Consider the following 21,249-nt stretch of genomic DNA (forward strand, 5'->3'; position numbering starts at 1 on the left):
AAACTAACTGGATCCTTTTGCCATTCAAGACTTGGATGTCTTTCTGGGGAGAGGGGACCAATCAGGCAGATGTAGTGGATTGCGACATGCATATGATGACAAATGATGATTGTACAGTACCTTTTTGACTTTGTTCTTCTTCTCGTAGGCCTCTGACAGGGGTTTTTTCTTCTGTTGAGTTGTGTCCTTGGAGAATAAATATTCAAATTCACTTGTGTCCCTAATATGAGGTTCTTCTAAGGAGTCCCATAAAGTTGGTGCAGCGTCTTTGCTTGAAAAAGAAAGCATCAAGTTAACTGTGGGAAGCAAAGCAGTAAAGAGGATAATACAAGGAAATCTTTCTCTAATTCACTTTAAAAAAGAAAACATACAAAACCCTGGTAAAGCTGGGACAGGAGTTTTTCATGTTACACATTTTGGAAGTCAAAAACAGGATATTTTAACCCCCATCTTCACGTAAACATCCAAAAAATATGATGGTCATTAGTTCAGTACAAGAGCTCTGGAGAAGGCCCTTAGGAGTAGAATTTTTGGAGGTGAGGTTTGAACCATGTAAATTACTTCTTTCTCAACCATAGCATCTCCAGCAGGCAAAAATGGCATTACAGTGAGAGAGACAGGATAAGTAATTCCATGCATGGGCAAGGTCATTCCTTAGAAAACTGTATTATATTTCACTTATTCCTAGTGTGTATATGTATATGCATGTGTATATGAGGAGCAGATATGCATGCCATGGCATGCATGTATGGGTGAGAGTACCATGTCAGTTCTGTCCTTCCACCACCAGGACCCATGGAATCAAATTTAAGTCACCAGGCTTGACTGCATATATTCTACTCTGTAAAGCCATCTCACAGGCCCAAAGTAACTCTTCAAAAGATTGAAAACGAAACAGTAAAGATGGGAGTCCCTTTGAGGATTTTATATGTAGTCTTCAGAATTAACTGAGGTCATCTCAGTCCAGGGCCTTCAAAACATGACTAGTCAGCTGCTCATCTGGTGTATCGATTGACAGCATTCCACCAGAGATGACATTACCACACAGAACCATACTGTTTTGCCTTGCAATGGGCACCCCAGGGCGATTCCAACTGAAGCATCCGTGGGGAGTTTGTAATTTAGTCTCTTGAGAAAGTTCATTCTGTTTTGAAGCAGAGAACAAGAAGCTGCCAGAAATCAAGTATGTCAGAGCCACCTCTGAGAGTGTGGTGTACAGGCTTCTCTATATGTGCCCTCAGTTGGAATGTGTTGTTTATTTTCTTCAAATGGGCAGAATTGAGATGCTTTATGAAATTACTATTAATGTCACAGGAAAAAAAGTAAATTTCTTCTACATTGGTTTTTCAAATATACAAGCATGGCATGGTCATGACAGCCAACAGTATATACCTTTGTTTCACTATATATTTTTGCTTCAATTAAAACTTAAAATAAAGCTGCCCTCATATAACATAAAGATATAGTCTACTTTACATATAATAAACACATCTGTCATACTATTAAATGCATTGGTACCAAGCCATGATGACAGAGTCAGAGTGTGTGATGCCAGCAGGAGGTGACTGCTGAGGACTTACCACATCACAGAGGGGACAAGGCTGCCACATTTCCCCAGTCAGCCACTCCTCATGTCCAGTTCATTTACTTTGCAGCATTCAATTTGAAAGTGAAACACTAGGTTTACGATATTTGCAGAACTAGCTTAACCAGGGTAACTAATGAAAGCTTGAACATTTGACTGTTTTCCATTTTTAAAAAGTGGGAAATCTCAGGAGGAAAGAAAAAGAAATCAGTGATTTCCCCCAAATCTCATTTACCCTTCCTTGAACAGCGGATGAAGATTTTGTCCTCCCGGAGCTCAGTTTTATGATGCTATGTCTAAGGCGCTCGATGCTCATCGAGTCTCTTGGGCAATGGAGTGAGGCATGCAAGTGAGAAACAGGTGTGAGACAGTCACATGTGCTGCCAAGACACACGAGTCTAGGGCTCACAGGTGGGACCCATCAGTGCAGGGTGACTGTGAAATGGCTTGAGAGCACTAATAAAGAAACACAACTCAGATGTTCTGGGAAATCATCTTTTAGGAAATATCCCAATCTCAAATGAGAAATGGGATGCTAGCACTTCAGTGTTAGTGTTGGGAACTATTTTAGGAACAGCTCGTCTATTAAAAAGGAAAAAAAAAAACCCAACAACCAAACATTCATTTGGGAAATTATACAGCACTTTCATCAGCACTGCATCAATATATCTAGAAATTTCCACATGTCAACTCCTGACCCTTATTTTTGGCAAGACGACTAAGGACAGTATGAAGTATGCCAGTAGCTTGGTTAGTCACATGCTTAGCCTGGTGGTATTTCCCCTACTCTTAGAGTGTTTTCCATGTTTTTATTTCCATTTTTTTGTAATTATGAACTATATGTTATTTTGTTTCATTATCTTCCCTTCTCTAAGAAAAATTTTACATAATCCTGAGAATTCTGAATTGGGGAATAACCTTAGAAATGTAGTTTTAAAATGATTGTTGTTGTTATTATTATACATTTTTTTGCAAACAAATAAATTTCAAAACTAGAATGTGGCCAAGAAATGAGTCAAAATCTTTCTCATTGTCCTTTTGAGAGATTCAGAAAGCAGGAAACCTAACTGTACCTTTTTTGTATGGAAGTTTCCAAGTCAACATGACTTTCTGCCTTACAGACCCAGCTTAATAACATATACAGATGAAGGTACTCTCCACGTCAGCTGGCCACACTCGGGTATGTTCTCTGAAGGCCAATAAGGAAATACACACGTAAAAGAAGTCTTATGAACCAGAGTTCAAAGTGGGGTGCTATATTTTAAGACTCTTTTATGATCTAAACAATAAATAACTAAGCCAAGTCTCAGTGTTTTAATAAATAATGAAAAGCATACATAACTATTAAATATATAGATTCACCAAGAAGCCTCAAAGAGATTAATGAAGCATATGTTTGAATATGTCTATAGGGACATTGCCAGGGAGAATTAACCAAGGGTAGGAAGATCAGCCCTGAATATCGGTACATCATCCCATAGGCTCATAGCCCAGATTTTATATTCTGTTTTTCTCCTTCCTGGCCAAGAGATGAGCAACTCCACTGTGCCACACCCTTACTGCCATGATAGACTGAAATTTGAGACCACAGGCCAAAATAAATTCTTCCACATATTCCTAAGGTACGCATCATAGTGAGTGAAAAAAAATATGACCAACACAAGACCACAAGGCTGGTTATCAAAAATTAAGAGATGTTATCATAAAATATACTGTAGGAATCCTCAGTGAACCAACAGTGCAGACTCTGCTCCATATTTCTTATAATTACTCAACTAATACAGTGGTGTTGGAGAGGGCCCTAGCTTAGCTAGACCTGGACTCTTCTACAGTCCATGAAGGGAACAATGCAGAGCAATCTAATCCTTAACACACTCCTTGTCCTAGAGGACCTGGAAAAGACAATCTCCCCAAGATGCTCTAAGCTTGTGTATCCAAAGCATTTATCATATTATATTTGAGAATGGGTGCTACCCAATGTAAATACTGAACTATGGATAATAAAGCATTGCTTGGGATGAATCCTGTGAATTTGTAACTGATAGTGGGTCAAGGGAGAGCTTACCTCTTATCATTTATTTGTATTCTAGTCCAATACAAAGGTTTCATAGGACAGCTGGGCTCAATGGCTGGTTTACGAGGACACTGGCTGGAAGAAGAGCTGAGTCCAAAGGACAGTCCAGGAGGTGGTGGGGGTGCAAGTCCTAGTGGTGGTGGAGGAGGAGGAGGAGGAGGAGGACCTCCACTGTTAGGAAGAGCTGGGACATTAGGAAGTGGTGGTGGAGGAGGTGGTGGTGGTGGTGGTGGTGGTGGTGGTGGTGGTCCATCACTTGGAGGCACGGGAGTTGGAGGAGGAGGTGGAGGAGGTGGCGGTGGTGACCCAGGGCACACAGGTGGTATGGGTGGTGCTGGAGGCAAAGGTCCAAGTCCAGGTGGGAGGGGCGGAGGTGGAGGAATGGGAGGTGGAGGGAGTGGTGGTGGCGTGGGGGGAGCTGGAGGGGATATCTTCTGCTGACTAGATGAGGAGGTGCCTTCTCTTGTCTGGAGTGGGGCGTGGATGTCTTTGCTGTCTTTTGAGGGAGAGAGCTGGGTTAAGGAGATAGTCAGCTTCTTGGGTACTATCTGGCTGCTTCTGGTTGCTTTGCTTTCAGCATCACAGGGCTTGAGGAAGGTTTCTCTGTCTGTCTGGATGCACACGTTTCTGAAGGCCTTTGGAGAGCAGTCATCATCTGTGGAAATGCACACATCTCTCATCTCTTCACATCCTCCCCGGCGCTTTTCTAACTGTTGCTTGAGATTTTCAATGGCTTCTTCAAGTCTTGCTGTTACTAATGCGTGCTCACCTCGGATGTGAAATGTCTTGAGTTCAAACTGAGCCTGGAGAGGAAAAAAAATAGGAAAGTAAGACTTTAATGATAACAAACTCGGAATAGATGTTCAATAGTACTGTGAATGTGTAAATTTACCATTAAAGAATGGCCCATATAATGTAAAGAAATGGAGACATTTGTTCAAGAATCCAAAAGGGTATAAACTTTTATTTCAGTATTTTCCAGAGAACAAACATCTAGGGGCCATTGGGTAATCTCCATCTGAACTCGTGGAAGATTCCTGCCATTGGGTTAATATTTAGAGCAAATCTACTTAAGAACTCCCACTCTGTTTTAATATCAAATGCAGAAGAAATTAATTTAATAGAGGTCTGGGGAGGCTTGAATATATCATTTACAGCTTTTGGTGTGGATTGAGAAAAAGAAAAGCCGGAGCCAGGGAGGCAGTTCAGAACTCAAGCTGGGATGGAGCTGCTGTACCCTGTACTCCTTAGAGAGGGTCCCCACCAGCTTTCCATAGCACTGCTGCAGAAACAGGAGGCATCGGGATGAGCAATGCTACTTTATCATGTCTATTTGGTTTTTAAGTTTCCAGATGAGAGCTGACCAAGGTCACTGTGTGTGTCTGTTTCTTTCTGCTGGCCTGCACCCAGATTATTAGCTCCACCAGATGACATCAGTGGAATACTGTCCATATTTCTGTACCCCAGTAGTGAGCATGGTATTAGAAAGAAAGATAGATAAAATCACATGTACACTCCCTGCCTCAAGAGCCTTGCTTAATGGCTATCAAGTGATTCTCTGGAATAACGTCAGCCTACAAATATCTAGAATAGAAGCTACAGACAAGGATGTATATAACCCTTTAACATTAAGTGTTAAAGAAATGTATTTAACAATCTAGTCAGCAAGGTGAAATTAAAAAGGGGGAGCTTTTCTGCTTCCATTGAGATACATTTGAACTGTTTTTAGTTTTGTTTTGTTTTGTTTTTTGTTTTGTTTTGTTTTGTTGTTAAGTTCAAGTTTTCCGAATATTGATTCTGACAAACCAATTCCCAAATACTAGGAGAATACAGAGACTAAAATTTTAAATTGATAACTGTCCCGTTCTTAGGCATGGTAGCTCCAGAGAATCTCTGAAGGAAGTAGAGAGATTAAGGCACTAAAATGTGCAGCACGAAGAATGGATTCACACTATTTGTTCCAGGTCTAAACTTTCCTGCTGTCTAGGTCTGTGACCTTAGCCCAGCCTGTTCCTTTGGTTGTAAAAAGACAACATTGAGTTATTTCTAGTTTTTCGTTTGTTTTGGTTTGTGTTGCTTTGTTTTTAATGATAAAATGAGATGCCTCTCGTAAATCAGGAAACTTGTGTTGGTGCTAATAATGGTAACAGTAAAATAAAAGGTTTCTAAATTGTTAATTATTTTTGAAACTTTCAAATAGCACATTGGTTGAATGAGAACATAAAACTAGGAAAAGCTGAAGCCATCAATGTAATCACTACACTACAAATGTGTTCTACGACCAAGTGCCTGCCAGCAGCTTCAAAGTTCATCCAACTGAGTGGTTAGGGTTATTTTTGCTTCAGCATCATTCCAGATCCCTCATTTCTCTCTCCACCTACATCCTACTGTGATTTCTACTCTGATTCACTCACCAACATTTTCCTTTAATGTTTGTGACTGCCTTAACTTTGTCTCCACAGAATAACTTCATGTTGGTGTCCCCCACCAAACTCATTTTCAAGACTAGTTCTTGTATTGCTTTGCATTCACAAGTATTGCTGAGTCATTCACAAGTATTGCTGAGTCAAGTAAGAGTTCAACCTCCTGCAGATTATGAAATAACTATAAAGATACAAATTCTGAAGAGATTCCCTTTCGTAAGATAACGAAGTGACATCTATAAGTAAAGGCCCAGGTCTCACCTCTCAGTCAAATCTGGCAATGCATGTTCTTAAATATTGTTTTGGAAGCAGAGTTTAATGCATAAGCTTAATGAAATAGGAGGAAGACAAATTGGGCAGGTTAATGTCTGTATAGCCACGTCCCAAAGCAGCCATGATACGTAAATGAATCCCCATTTGGTTTGTTTGTTTGTTTTGAGATAGGGTTTCTCTGTAGCACTGATGGTACTGAACTCAGAGATCCACCTGCCTCTGCCTCCCGAATGCTGGGATTATAGACGTGTGCCGGGATTACCTGGCAGAACCCCCATTTGTACAGTAAGGTGTTAAGGAACATTTAGAACAAAGTACTGTGCAAGTCCAATGCCACTGCTGTTGCCCTTTGCAATGCCAGACATGGCAGAGGCCAATGACCACATCCATGTGTTTTGAACTCACTATACATGATTCTCAATGCAATGTCCTATCTATCCTGCCCCATATTTCAAAAGCACCCTTTAAACTCCTCTAGCTGTCAGGTTTTTCCTCACCAACTTCTTTTCCTTCACAGCAGAGCTTTTAGGGGTAAAAACTCAAGGGGGAGGGGACATTAAAAAGTCACCCAGTGTTTGCTTTGTCTGCTTTCTCATCTATTTACTTGTGGCCAAATTACAGTTGGTTTCTGTCTTCTGTTCTATGAGAACTCACGGGATTTAGCCAGCATTTTTCAGTGGATTTCCCCTGTCCTATTTGTGTTTCGGGAAGCTGGTGTCTTGTAATTGAACTTCCCTGGAATCATAATTCCATCGCACACTCCTCCCACACAGGTATTGTTCCTCCTACCTCCCTGTTCTCTCCAGGAAGCCCCAGAATCCTTTCCCCCTTCATTCCTTAGATCCATCGGGCATCTTTCTGTTATTCTTTTCCTCACATTATACTCTGTGTAATGTTTTCTGTATCAAATGACAAGTAAAATCCATTCAATGATCTACTGGCAAGTTCTAAATTACTACCTTGAGACTGTGATCTACCTTTTAGATTAATATATCTGCCTATTTAACCAACCACCACAGACTCCACAAGTCTGAATCCCAGTACATTCATGGCAACTACAGTTTGTTTTTCCATCTGAAATTCATCTCATGTCATCTGGAATTGTCTGTGCACCTTGTGGGCTCCTTGTTTCTCTCAATTTCTGACTTAGTGCTTTGTTTTTCTCCATGCCATTATGCCTTTCTCTTCCTCCCCCTATTTCTTCTTCTTCTTTTTTTAAAATCAGGACAATGGTTAAAAATCTACCTTGTTTTATTTGCTTGTTTTATGTTTTGTTTTAGACAACATCAATTTAACTAACTCTGATTCCTGGAAGACTTTTCTCATAAACAAATCTGTGTGTTTTATTCCTTAAGACTCTTCTAATACTTAGCTATTACTTGCAGACCTGTATGGAAAAATTAGCCTGGATCTCTCCTCTGATAGCTTTTCTGCCTCCTTTGAGCACTTTGGGTTCTTGCCCCTTGCTGAGATGTGCCCTGGAATCCAGTCTTATATAACTCCTTGTCTCTCCCAGGCTCATGTTCTTTCATAAAAATACTGTCTTCTCTGGATTCCTTTTCTTTGCAGCAAACACCTAAGGAAAGATTACCATGAGCAGATTAGCCACTGTGTAGACTCCACAAAAAGGTTCTACAAAACTGTATTCACTGGCATGATGGGTGCCTAAATGAGAAGGCAAATAATGAATTCACAGATTCTGTGAGTGGGGCTCCAAGCAGAACTTCAATTGATAATCATGCATTTACTCTTAGACAATTCTTCTCTGGGATCCTGGTTCTCTTTATGATTCATCATGCCCAGGCCTGCAGAACCCCAAGCCACAAATAAAACTAAATGAATGAGACATAATACATCTATAATTTGGGGATTCTCCTTTACTTGAACAGGGAATCCACAAGAGTCTGTTAATCTATACCTATCTCCTTCAAAAGCACAACCATCAACAAGGCAATCCCAATTAAATCAAGCTGCTTTCTTTCTTCAACATTATTTCTGTTAGTCCAAGAAAAGGTTTTCAAACTTGCTCCTCATCAGAAGCATCCAGAGAGCTTTGTAGAAGATACTGGTCAGGCCCATTGTTACAGACTTTCCCTTGTACCAGCAGTATTCAGACTCCCTAAGAGGTTCTGATGGGAGCCAGAGCTGAAGCCAACAGCAACTGTTCATCTTCAATCTGATCTAACACAGATAATATGACACCATGGTACTAGTGCCTTCTGATGACCTTTCCTTATGTCCCAATAAGGAAGGTATTTATTATTCATGTTGAAATTTTACACAAGTAATTTTACATAGGAGGCACTAAATTCTTTACATGGTACTCATAACTCATGTAAAGTTGGCCTCTGTCTATTTTTTCAGACATATACATATACATTCCCCAAGTTGCATTTGAATGCATGATCACCTCCCACATCCCACTTGCTTACATACTACCTCATCAATGCCTTCAATCTCTTATTTCCACTCACTGAAGGCCCTAGGAAAAATTCACACAAGCTCAGCTGAGCTTTTTTCTTGGTTCTTCTAGACATAAATTTTCCATTGTCTGCATTGCCAAAGAACTTTCTAGGTAAGAATTGTATAATCGTCCTTTATGCTTATCCTCTTTGCAAATCTACAGGCCCTAGGCAGTTGGGAACCATGCCTTATGCATGTTTAAACTTTCAGAATATTACATAGCATTTGGCCAGTGAAATATCCACAAATGCTTAGTGAGTTGAATTGAGTCATTGATTCGCCTTTAAGTATTCACCTGAGCTTCTGTATTCCTACCCAATTACGGATGAAACTCTAATAAATAAGCATGAAGTTCCCTTTGTTTTTATAATCGTCTTCTATACAGCATAAACTTCAAGACCTCAGAGTGTCAGTTATCAGCCATCACTATGAGATTGATGCAGATTCTTTTTTTTTTCTCACACGGACCCCTCCCCCCAACAAGCCCTCCTCTTTATGTAATGTCTTCAGGTCTTTGGATCGTAGCATGGTTATCATTTCCTTACCAGCTAGCATCCACGTACAAGTGAGTATATACCATGTTTGTCTTTCTGGCTCTAGATCATTCAACTCAGAATGACGTTTCCCTAATCCCACCCATTTGCCTGAAAATTTCATGATGTCAGTTTTGTTTTGAACAGTCCAGTAATATTCCACATATTCTTTATTCTTTGGTTGAGAGGTATCTAGGTCTCTGGCTATTATAAATAAAGCCACAATGAACATAGTTGAGCAACTTTTAGTAGGCTGTAGATTCCTTTGGGTATATGCCCAAGAGTGGTATAGCTAGGACTTGAGGTAGATAGATTCTCAATTTTCTGAAGAACCACCATATTGATTCCACAGTTTCTATACAAGTTTACATTTCCATCAGCAATAGAGGCATGTTCCCTTTGCTCTATATCTTTGCCAGCATGAGCTGTTGCTTGCCTTACTGATTTTAGGCATTCCAACAGGAGTAATATGGAAATTTAAGGTAGTTTTGATTTTCATGTCCCTGATGGCTAAGCAGGTTGAATATTTCTCTAAGTTGTTTGCAATCATTTGAGACTTCTCTATTGAGAATTCTCTCTATGTAGATCTGTACCACTTTTTAAACTGGATTTTTAAATATTAAGTTTGAGTTCTTTGCATACTAGTGCTTTATAATGTATGGAATCAGTAAAAATATTTTCCCATGCTGTAGCCTGCTACTTTCTTTGGCAGAGTCCTTTGCCTGTCTGAGCTTTTTAACTTTCATGAGGTCCCATTTACTAATTATTGATCTTAGTGTCTATGCTAACAGTGTTCTGTTCAGAAATCTGTCTCCTATGCCAATTCATTCAAAGCTATTCCCATTCTCTATTCTATCAGGTTTAATATATCTAGTTTTACGCTGGATGAATTTGGATTCTTCTACATGCAGATATCCAATTTGATTAGCACCATTTGTTGAAGACATTCTCTTATTTCTAGTGTGTATTTATGGCTTCATAATCAAAAATCAGATGTCTATACATGGGTGGATTTATGTCTGGGCCTTCAATTCGATCTCATTTATCAGTGTGTCTATTTTATATTAATACCACATAGTTTTTATCACTATAGCTCTGTAGTACAACTTGAAATCAGGGATGGTGATACCTGTTCATTGTTTATTGTTCAGGATTATTTTAGCTATCCTAGGTATTTTGTTATTTCATATGAAGTTGAAAATTGTCCTTTCAAGTTCTGTAAAGAATTGAGTTGGATTTCCGATGGGGATTGCATTGAATCTGTAGATTGTTTTTGTTCTTGGTAAGATGACCATTTTTACTGTGTTAGTCCTACTGATCTATGAGCATGGGGAATTTTTCTTTGGATAGTTTCTTCAATTTCTTTTTTGAAGGGCTACTGGTTTTGGTTTTGGGTTTGGGTTTGTTGTTGTTGTTTGTTTGTTTGTTTGTTTAGTTAATCTAATGAGATGATTATGTGGATATTTTTCTTATTGCTTGCTTATATGGTGAATTACATTTACTGATTTTCATATACTGAACCATCACTGCATCTCTAGGCTAAAGCCAACTTGACAATGGTGGATGATTTCTTTGATGTGTTCTTAGATTCAGTTTGCTAGTATTTTATTGAAAACTTTTAAATCTATATTCATTAAATTGGTCTGTAATTCTCTTTCTTTGTTGAGTCTTTATGTGGTTTAGGTATCAGGGTAACTGTGGCCTCGTAAAACAAGTTGGGTAGTTGTTCTTTTGTTTCTATTTTGTGGAATAATTTGAGGAGTGTTGGTACTAACTCTTCTTTAAAAGTCTGGTAAAATTCTGTACTAAAAACATCTGGCCCTGGGTTTTTCGTTTGAGAGACTTTTAATCACTGGTTTTATTTCAATAGGTTTATATGTCTGTTTAAAGTACTTACCTGATTTTGATTTAAGTTTGGAAAGTAGTATGTATCAAGTTGCCCATTTTCCAATTTGGTGGAACACATCTTTTTTAAGTAAGTCCTTATGATTTCCTTGGTGTCTGTTGTTGTGGCCCCCCTTTTCATTTCTTATTTATTTATTTTGGGATATTCTCTCTGCCTTATAGCTAATTTGGATAAGGGTTTGTCTGTTCTTTCTCTCAAAGAACCAACTTTTGTTTCACTGATTCATTGTACTGTCCTCTATATTTTTATTTGATTAATTTCAGCTCTCAATCTGATTATTGCTTATCAACTACTGTTGAGCATCCTTATTTCTTTTTGTTCTAGAGATTTCAGGTGCCAGTATGAGATCAGTCCTTTTTTTTAATGTAGGCACTTAATGCCATGGATTTTCCTCATAGCACTGCTTCCATTCCGGTCCCATAAGTTTAGGTGTGCTGTGCATTCATTTTCATTGAATTCTAGAAAGTGTTTAATATCTATGTTTCTGTCTTCACCCATTTTTTCATCGAGCAGAAAGTTGTTCAGTTCCCATGAGTTTCTAAGCTTTCTGTTGTGTCTGCTGTTGATGATGCTGTTGATGATGCTGTTGATGATGCTGTTGATGATGCCCAGCTTTAATCTGCAGTGGGATGATAAGATACATTTCAATTTTCTCGTATTCGTTTGGACTTGCTTCATGAGTATGTGATCAATTTTGGAAAAAGTGCCCAGAGGTACTGAGAAGAAGATATGTTCTTTTGTGTTTGGGTGAATATCTATTAGGTCCATATGGTTTATAACTAACATTTGTTAATTCCAGTATTTCTGTTTAGTTTTGTCTCCATGACCCGTCTATAGGCAAGTGTGGTATTGAAGTCTCCCACTATCAGTGTGTGAGGGTCAATGCGTTATCTAAGCTACAGTAGAGTTTCTTTTATAAAAGTGAGTGTCTCTGTGTTTGGGACATAGATGTTAAAAATTAAAATGTCATCTTTGTAGTTCTTCTTTGGATGAGTATTAAGTGTCCTTCCCCATCTCTTTTGATTAGTTTTGGTTTGAAGTCTGTTTTGTTAGCTATTAAAATGGCTATACCAACTTGCTTCTTGGACCTATTTGATTTGTATAGCTTTTTTCAATGCTTTATCCAGAGGTAATGTGTATCCATGACATTGAGGTATGCTTCTTGGAGGCAGTAGAAAGATGGATTCTGGTTTCTCATTAATTTTGTTAGTCTGTGTCTTTTTATTGGAGAATTGAGACCACTGATATTGAGAGATATCAATGACCAGTGAATATTGATGCCTGCTATTTTGTTGTTGTTGTTGTTAGTGTGTGTGTGTGTGTGTGTGTGTGTGTGTGTGTGTGTGTGTGCTTCTTTTAGTTTTGCTAGTGTTAAATGATTTCCTGTGTTTTCATGGATGTATTTAACCTCCTTAGTTTGGACTTTTCCTTCTAGCACCTTGTGTACAACTGGATTTGTAGACAGATATTATTTAAGTTTGACTTTATCAGGAAATATCTTATTTTCTCCACCCACAGTGATTGAAAGTTTTGCTGGGTATAGTAGTGTGGCCTGGCATTTGTGGTCTCTTAGCATCTGCAACACATTTGACCAGGCCCTTCTGACTTTTAGAGTCACCATTGAGACGTCAGGTGTAATTCTAGCAGGTCCTCCTCCATATGTTACTTGGTATTTTCCCCTTGGGGCTTTTCATATCCTTACTTTGTTCTGTATGTTTAGTGTTTTGTGAATTATGTGGCAGGAGGATTTTCTTTACTGGTCCAATCTATTTGTTGTTCTGTATGCTTCTTGTACCTTTATAGGCATCTCCTTCTTTAGGTTAGAAAAAAATGTTCTTTTATGATTTTGTTAAAAATATTTTCTGGTCCTTTGATCTGGGAATCTTTTCCTTCCTCTATTCCTATTATTCTTAGATTTGGTTTTTTTCACAATGTCCCAGATTTCCTGGATGTTTTGTGCCAGGAATTTTTTAGATTAGGATTTTCTTTGACCAATATGCTTCTATTGCACTTTCAATGCCTGAGATTCTTTTACCCATCTCTGGTACTTTGTGGGTGAGCTTGCCTCTATAGTTCCTGTTCAAATTCCTAAATTTTTGTATTTCCAAAATTCCCTCAGTTTGTTTTTTCTTTATTGCTTCTATTTCCGTTTTCAGGTCTTGAACAGTTTTATTCATTTCCTTCAACTGTTCACTTGGGTTTTTTCTTGGCTTTCTTTAAGGGATTTGTTCATTTCCTCTTTAAAGACCTCTATCATCTTCATATAGGAGGGTTTAAGGTATTTTTGTGTGTGTGCTTCTGCTATGTTGGAATATTCAGGGCCTGCTCTAGTGGTGACACATTGCCCTGGCTATTACTGATTATATTTTTATGCTGGTACCTAGGCATCTGAGTTTGAGGTGATTATAGGTCTAGGTGCTGATTTCTGCAAAGTCAGAAGGGGATGATCTGTGAAATCTACAGGGGGCATTGAAAGTGGGGGTGAGGGCTGCAACTGGGATGAGCCTGCAACTGGGACACCACCCTGTCCCTGATGCAAACTCTTAACAGACATGATGACATCACTTCTGATCTGTTCCCTGGTCTAGAAAACTCAATTTCTAAAATGAACATATTTCTCAAAGTTAGTGTTGACTGTGTTGTTTCAATAGTTCAAAATATACAATGTAGATACATGTGCTCTGTATAGTATACTCCAAGGCTATCCCCACATCAGTGAGAACTGAATCACATTTGTGATTCTAATCTGATTAGGAGTTGGGCTCTACACAATGCCCCCAGTTTCCTCTGGGCCTGGTTTTCCCTTCCCCTACCAAATCCTCATTATTTTTTAATATCCTCCATAGTACTACCTTTCAGAGATATCATCGAAAGAACACACTGTACTGAAACCCAAGCAACAGAAGGAGACGTTTACTTGTCTGGTCTCCACCACCGGCATGTCTGTCAAAGAGAAGGTGGAAAAATGCCTCCTGATGACAGACATCAGGTTAGAGCCAGCACAGTGGGAAAAAGCGATCCATTAACATTTTGCTGTTGTTATAAGCCTTGTCTCCCATTGGTGCTGCCAGCTCAGTAAAAAGTCAGGTTACCTGCTATGTGACTGAAGCAAGTTAGGCTTTTCAAGGGATGCATCCAAATTCTCCATCCTTGTGTTGGGGGAAAGCTAGATAGTTGCCAGGGACTATGCAGAAGGACAGAAAGGCTTCACTACTTCAGAGAAGCACAGTGTAAACAGAGGGGAGCAGAGGAAAAGGAAGCCAAGGAAAGTGGACCATGAAAGACATGGAAGGCTGGAAACGAATGAGATTGCGTTCTCAAGGAGTGCTTTGGTAAGGCCAGAAGATGGTGCTCCTACTGTACTGAATATGGTCGACTGGGTTTTTCTCTTGTGTTTCATTTTGATAGCCACACCAACTCCACAACTGCCCTTTATTTAACTGTCCTACCTTAGCCACAGTAAAATCAAAAGTCTCTATCAATGAAAAGAATGGCATTGGGTTTGTAAAAAGGCATAAATTGCCAATAGCTGGTTTTAATTAACTATTATCAGTAATTTTTTTTTTCTTATCAGAAATAAAAGCACATCAAGTTACAACCAAAAGGGCATCTCAGGGACACTCCGAAACATGAGGCACATCTGATACATCACCATAATGAGAACTTACTAAGAATGAGAGAGACAGCATGGGGGCAAAGGGGGAGTGGCAAAGAACATTCAAAGCAATGAAAAGTTCACTTAGGCTGATGTGGGAGCAGATCCCAATACATGAAATGCCGGAGAGTGAATACATGGGCTATCTATGAAAGCAATGCTGATACTGGATATGTGCAAGGAAAGAAACCAACAAGGAAAGCTGAGCACACCGCCATGACTCCTCATTTCCTTATTCTAGCTCTTGTAATTCAGGGAAGCACAGCTTTTGGGTGATGCTCCAACCTGTACCAGAGCCCAGGACTGGGAAATGGTCAGAAAAGAATTGGAATCCTTTTAGGTAGCAAGACTCATCTTCCTTCCACAATACCATTTTGAATGGTTATCAAATGACTAACAAAATAGTAAGTTAACCAAAGTAACTCCATATTAGTGGTGAGTAGTAATATATACCACTTAATGTGTGTAATTTTGGCAACAATCAGAACACTGGCTTTAATTTTTTTTATTTCCCAGATAAGGAAAGAGAAGTAAAGACATATCAAGTAAATGGCTACTGAGAGACAGACATGAGTCTAGCATACACCTTATCGTCCAATTTCAGTGATTAATATATTTTCCTACTTAAATACCTCTTAAGATGTCAGATCCCTGCCATATCCAGGGATCCATCCCATAATCAGCTTCCAAACGCTGACACCATTGCATACACTAGCAAGATTTTGCTGAAAGGACCCTGATATAGCTGTCTCTTGTGAGACTATGCTGGGGCCTAGCAAACACAGAAATAGATGCTCACAGTCAGCTATTGGATGGATTACAGGGCCCCCAATGGAGGAGCTAGAGAAAGTACCCAAGGAGCTAAAGGGATCTGCAACCCTATAGGTAGAACAACATTATGAACTAACCAGTACCCCGGAGCTCTTGACTCTAGCTGCATATGTATAAAAGATGGCCTAGTCGGAGCTCTTGACTCTAGCTGCATATGTATCAAAAGATGGCCTAGTCGGCCATCACTGGAAAGAGAGGCCCATTGGACTTGCAAACTTTATATGCCCCAGTACAGGGGAACGCCAGGGCCAAAAAGTGGGAGTGGGTGGGTAGGGGAGTGGGGGGGAGGGTATGGGGGACTTTTGGGATAGCATTGGAAATGTAAATGAGGAAAATACCTAATAATAATAAAAAAAAGATGTCAAACTACCAAAACAAAAATAAAGATACTTTCTTATCAGAGACCCTTGGTTGAAAACACTTTCTCTCTGTTCTTCTGAAAAGTAGCTAGAGTCATTAAACAACCAACAGGCTAAAACTTGAATGGTTTCAATGTAAATGGAAGAAAAGAATTGGCCAAAAAGATCAGCAGAGCTAGATCCCATTTCTGCATACGTCAGTCATGAGCTCCTTGCCCTTTGCCAAGTTTTAAATTTTCTCTAAGCTTCATTTTATTGTTTAAAATTAGATATTTAAAATTTAATCCATGATCTTTCCTCTAGCTCTACATTAATAATTTCCACACACACTAGACTTCTTATCTTTCTTTCATATACCCTTGAATGCAGACAGCTTTAGTTATGAAAACTTCGTAACAGCTTAGGGCACAGCATTATGCAGTCTGTATAAAGAGCCCTAACCTTCATTATCAAATGTTCTCATGAGGTCAGACAGACTCATTAAGGTGTTAAAACACAACTGTAGTCAAATATATGGTGCAGGTTGGTTTAGACATAGTTTTGGAAGGTGGTAGTTCTAAACATTCAGTCACAAACTTTCAAAGTAAGCAACTATAACTAGGGATAGTCACAGAAGTAGTGGGGAAGTTAAACAATGAAAATAATGTTGGGGTTTGTACTTGAGGCACAGAACAAGATTGTAATCAACATGTATTCTGTGAAATAAATTAAAAGGAAAATAATTACTCAAGGGACATTTTGATAGCATTTTGCATCTAATTTTTAAGTCACCAAATAGAATATCGGTCATAGGATGAATGCACAATGGAATATTTATGAAAATAATTTTGAGTCTTCATTTTTCCAAAATGTAACTCTAAGCCTAATGGGCAAGAACAGGACTGGAGCCTTTTAGGCAAAAATGCAGCATACTAATCTTTTCTGCAGCAAGAAAGGAGGACTGGGACTTTGCGCCATATTACTGCTCAACTAGTCCAAGGGGTATCACTCCTCACTCACTCCAGAGCTCATGCATGCTGATGAGCAACTGTCTAAGCCTTAAAACTGACAGACTCTTAGCTACAGGAATCACTTTAATATTTGGTCTTAGTGACTCACCCACTTATCTTCAGGGGAGGGGCGTGGGCATCCTGTAGCTGATGCCCCGTCTGTATGACAGTTACATTTTGGAACTGTCATATGGTTCCATTTGAGACTAAATTATGCTGGGTTTGTACACTTCAAGCTTTTGGCTTGAGTATTTTTTTACTCGTTTGGTTTGTTTGTTGGTTTGCTTTGTTTTGTTTGTTCTTTTTTTTTTTTTCCTTAAGAACCAGGTAGGAAACTGAAACTGACTATTATGCAAGTTACAAAGAATTGTCCAATGAGGGTTAGTAAATATCCAAAAGAACCAACTGCTAAGTTCTTCTAGGAGTTTGGGGAATCCTGTTCAAGAGGGAGAGGAAGGATTGTAGGAGCCAGAGGGGTCAAGGACAGGGCAAGAAAACTCACAGAATCAACAAATCTGGACCCATAGGGGCTCACTGAGACGGAACAGAAAATCAGGAGCCTGCATGGGTCTAACTTAGGCCCTCTGTGTATATGCTATAGTTGTGTAGCATGTTTTTGTGGGACTCCTAATAGAGGGAGTGGGGGGCGCCGTTTCTGGTATGTTTGTCTGCTTTTGAGGCCTCTGTCTATTGGATCTATTGGATCCTCATCCAGCCTCCATGAGAGTGGAGGTGCCTAATCTTATTACAACTTGATATACCAAGTTAGGTTGACATCCATGGGAGGCCTGCCCTTTTCTTAGGGGGAAGAGGAGGAATGGGTGAGGAGGGAGAAAGTAGTAGGGGATGAAAGAGGTGAGGGACAGAGGGAGGAAGGGGACCATGTGGTTGGGATGTACTATATAAGAGAATAAATTATTTTTCAAAAAGTTTCCAAAATTCTGAAAGGAAAATAAATCTAACATAATCTATCAACTTAACAAGTTTTTAAAAAAATTGTTGTGTTGCTATTTTCACACAAGTATACATTCCATTCTGATTACTCTCTCATTATTCCTGTCTCTCTCTCATCTCTATTAACCCTAGCTCCTCCCTACAAGTCCCTTTGCCATATTCATCTGCTTCTATAAACCCAGTGAGTTTAAGCAGAGTCATCTGTGTGAGCCTGGGCGTAGAACTCTCCATTAGGGCTCCTCAGGGGCTACACAGCTGATGGGGGTGCTTCCTAACTTCCCAGAATTTATCAGTGGCCACTAGTCCAGCAGGGGTAGGGCCCACTCCTTGAAGACTTCCCTAATCTCAGGGTGGCTGTGGATGGGCCCATTTTTGAGAAGCCTGAGTGTAAAAAGGAGCAGTTGCAATGAACTCATAATAATTGGAGTGGCAATATCATGCCTGATTTTTTTATTAGTGTTTCTCTTAATCCAGCCTTAAGAATACATCAGCATTAGTATAAAAGCGTGCATAAGGTTTTTAAAATTGGCTTCTAAACATCATGTTCATTTTTTTTCCTTAGTTACATAGAAAATCACCAATCAAAATAGACAGAATTGCTCCCCAGTGCAATTAAATCAGTTGCCTCATATACTTTAGGGATCCAAGATGAAGACTATAATTCTATCAGTATCATTTGCTTCTCGTTCTTGCAAAATTCCTAATCTGTAAAACTAGGATGCTGTGGCTTGCCTTGCTTCCCAGTACAGTTTTCATGGAAAATGAAAGGCATTTAGAACAAGCTTCAGAAAAACTAAAAATAAATAAATATCCCATTGTGTGGCTTATATAATATCAGGTATAACTAACAGTCTGCTGGGGATGAACATTCACATTCATCCATAAGCTAAGACAATGACCCAGAAGTCCCCTATATAAATGTTTATGTTTTATGCTTACATGGTAGCATAGGAGACACTGAAAACACTGTGGCTAAATAAAATCCATTCTTTACTACACAACTTACATTAAATTCAATATGTACACGACAAGGATGGATGTTTCTATTGTACTGTACATGCAACAAGCAAGCCAGGATAACTTGTATGCAGGTGACACGTTCTATTGAGATTTTTCTGAAGCATTTTTTGTTTCTTTTTACCTTGGAGGTGTTTGAAGGAAAAAAGGAGGAAAAGGGGAAAGGAAGGAAGGAGGGAAGAAGGAAGAAAAGAGGGAGGAAGGAAAGAAAGAAGAAAGAACAAACCAAAACACATAACCCTGGGACTCATAATTGCTCCCTTATCTAGATAAAACTGCTACTATGTTCACAGACAAACACTGCTACAAAGGACTCTATAGATTCCTGTGGTGTTTACAAACCCCTGTGCATACTTTCTCAAAGGTCTAGCTTAGGCTGCCACTGTACTGAAGATTCTCATACAAATAGCTTAAGGCACTCTCAAATTACCCAGCTTGCTAGATATCCACCTCCCCCCGCCCCCATTCTCCTTTGGAACTTTAGATTTCTATGGTGATTTTAGAATCTTGGTCCTCTTGCTATGTCTAAGACTACTCTACCTCCTATGCTCTTGTATTCTACCATCCACCTACGTGTCAACTTCTTGAGGTCATGTTTCTTCTCTCATTCTCTTATGTACCCCTAGAGCATATACTGCTGACTTAAGGAAGAGTTTTCCAATGTCCTCAGTCCTGAGAAGTTTCTAGTTACTTTGCTTGGGAGCACTGAACTCACTTAGTAAAAGGAAAAGGGAGGGGTGGTGACTGAGTAGTGTCCATGAAAGGACTGTTATATGCGGAGCTGACACACCCTTATGAAGAGCAATCGGTCTTCAACAAGCCCATAGCTGGTAAGGACACAGCTGATGGCGGCAATGATCTTTTCTCCAAATCTCATGAAATCCTAGCACTCAGATGTCCAAAGTTCTAGGTCCATCTCATACAGACAGCATTGAGTTTTTTTTGTCTACTGATCTCTCCAGCTAAATTATTATATAATACACACAGGGCCCAGAAGAGAGTCAACAAACGAAGTGACCCAGAATCGGTCAAAATAAACATTTTTCAGTACACCAAATATTGCCATAACTGTGAACAGATGCCACACTTCTGTTTAAGAATTTTCAGAACACTGTTCTTCTAACATCGTTAATGAATGAAAGTATTCACTTTGATGAATATACTTCAGCTATTTTAAATGTGTGTGTGCACACATACACACACACACTGATTGTTGTAGTTCCCAATTCTCTTTCATTAGAACGCACAAAAAAAAAAAAGTTGAAAATGGGCATAGAAATGCCTTGAATAACAAAAAGAACCTTGACATAGCACCTGCTATGATTTGGACAAGAAATCCATCCACCCGGCCCTGGTTCTCTTATTGAATCCTTGGTTTCCCTGTGGCAGCATTAGGAAGGGCCTAGAAGCTTTGAAGATGAGGGCTAGGTGGAGGCTGCAGGTACATCCTCAGGGTCTATATCTTGTCTTGGTCCCTTCCTGTGCTGCTCTGCTTCCCATCTACTGATGAGGTGGACTTTGGTCCACCATACCCTTGGGACCACAATAATAAATCTGGCCTATCAGGAACTTTTAAAATTGTGAGCCCAAAGGAATCTTTTCTCGCTTTCAATTGTTTTTCTCAGTGTTTTTCACCATGGTGAACACAGCATGCAATACAATGTGAGTGATGAGGGCTTTTTTTCCCCCCTTTGTAGTGAAAAGAATATTTCTAAGTTTCTGTACAAAAGTAATTTAGTTTACCAGAGCATGGACATCTAGGGGTCTATCTAAGATGGGACAGAAGTATTTCTTGAGTTGGATTGCTTTATATAGGATCCTTGCATGTTTAGAACTCGTAGGATACAAGCTCTCAAGTGAATCCACAGCAACCCAGCCAGCAGACAGCAGTGTGGCCACACAACAGTTCGTTCTGAGTGACAGCACAATTCTAAAACTCCACAGAAAGTGTTTCTTGACCATGGGGCATCAATACCCATTGTTTCTAGAAATGGTTTTAGCCAAGTGTCACACCAATTTATTTGAGCTCAAAGGGAACTGATGTACTATTTAAAAACAGATCTGTTCTTTGTATAAACATGAATTAAGAAAAAAATGTAAATCTTCCATCTAGGTTTATTTTTAAGTAGGGGCTTTAATTATATATTTATAAACCTCGGGTGTTTGATGCCTTAAACAGTTAAGATA

At 39.3% G+C, this 21,249-nt stretch overlaps 1 protein-coding gene across 5 annotated transcripts in view; it reads right to left on the minus strand.

The window, feature by feature from the left end:
- The window catches only part of Fmn1 (formin 1), a 368,942-nt gene that overhangs the window by 181,447 nt on the left and 166,246 nt on the right, over positions 1 to 21,249 (minus strand). For 4 of the 5 annotated variants that reach the window (XM_085834577.1, XM_029474561.2, XM_085834578.1 and 1 more), the window contains 2 exons: positions 3,651 to 4,462; positions 121 to 271 (listed from right to left, as the gene is read on the minus strand). In XM_085834577.1, coding sequence (XP_085690703.1) covers positions 121 to 271; positions 3,651 to 4,462 — 963 coding nt within the window. Of the gene's footprint in view, positions 1 to 120; positions 272 to 3,650; positions 4,463 to 21,249 lie in introns of those variants that run through there. The other variant, XM_085834579.1, reaches the window with a different exon arrangement.

Source organism: Mus caroli, unplaced genomic scaffold, assembly GCF_978045245.1.
Source record: "Mus caroli unplaced genomic scaffold, Mus_caroli_1 scaffold_2, whole genome shotgun sequence".
Lineage (NCBI taxonomy): Eukaryota > Metazoa > Chordata > Mammalia > Rodentia > Muridae > Mus > Mus caroli.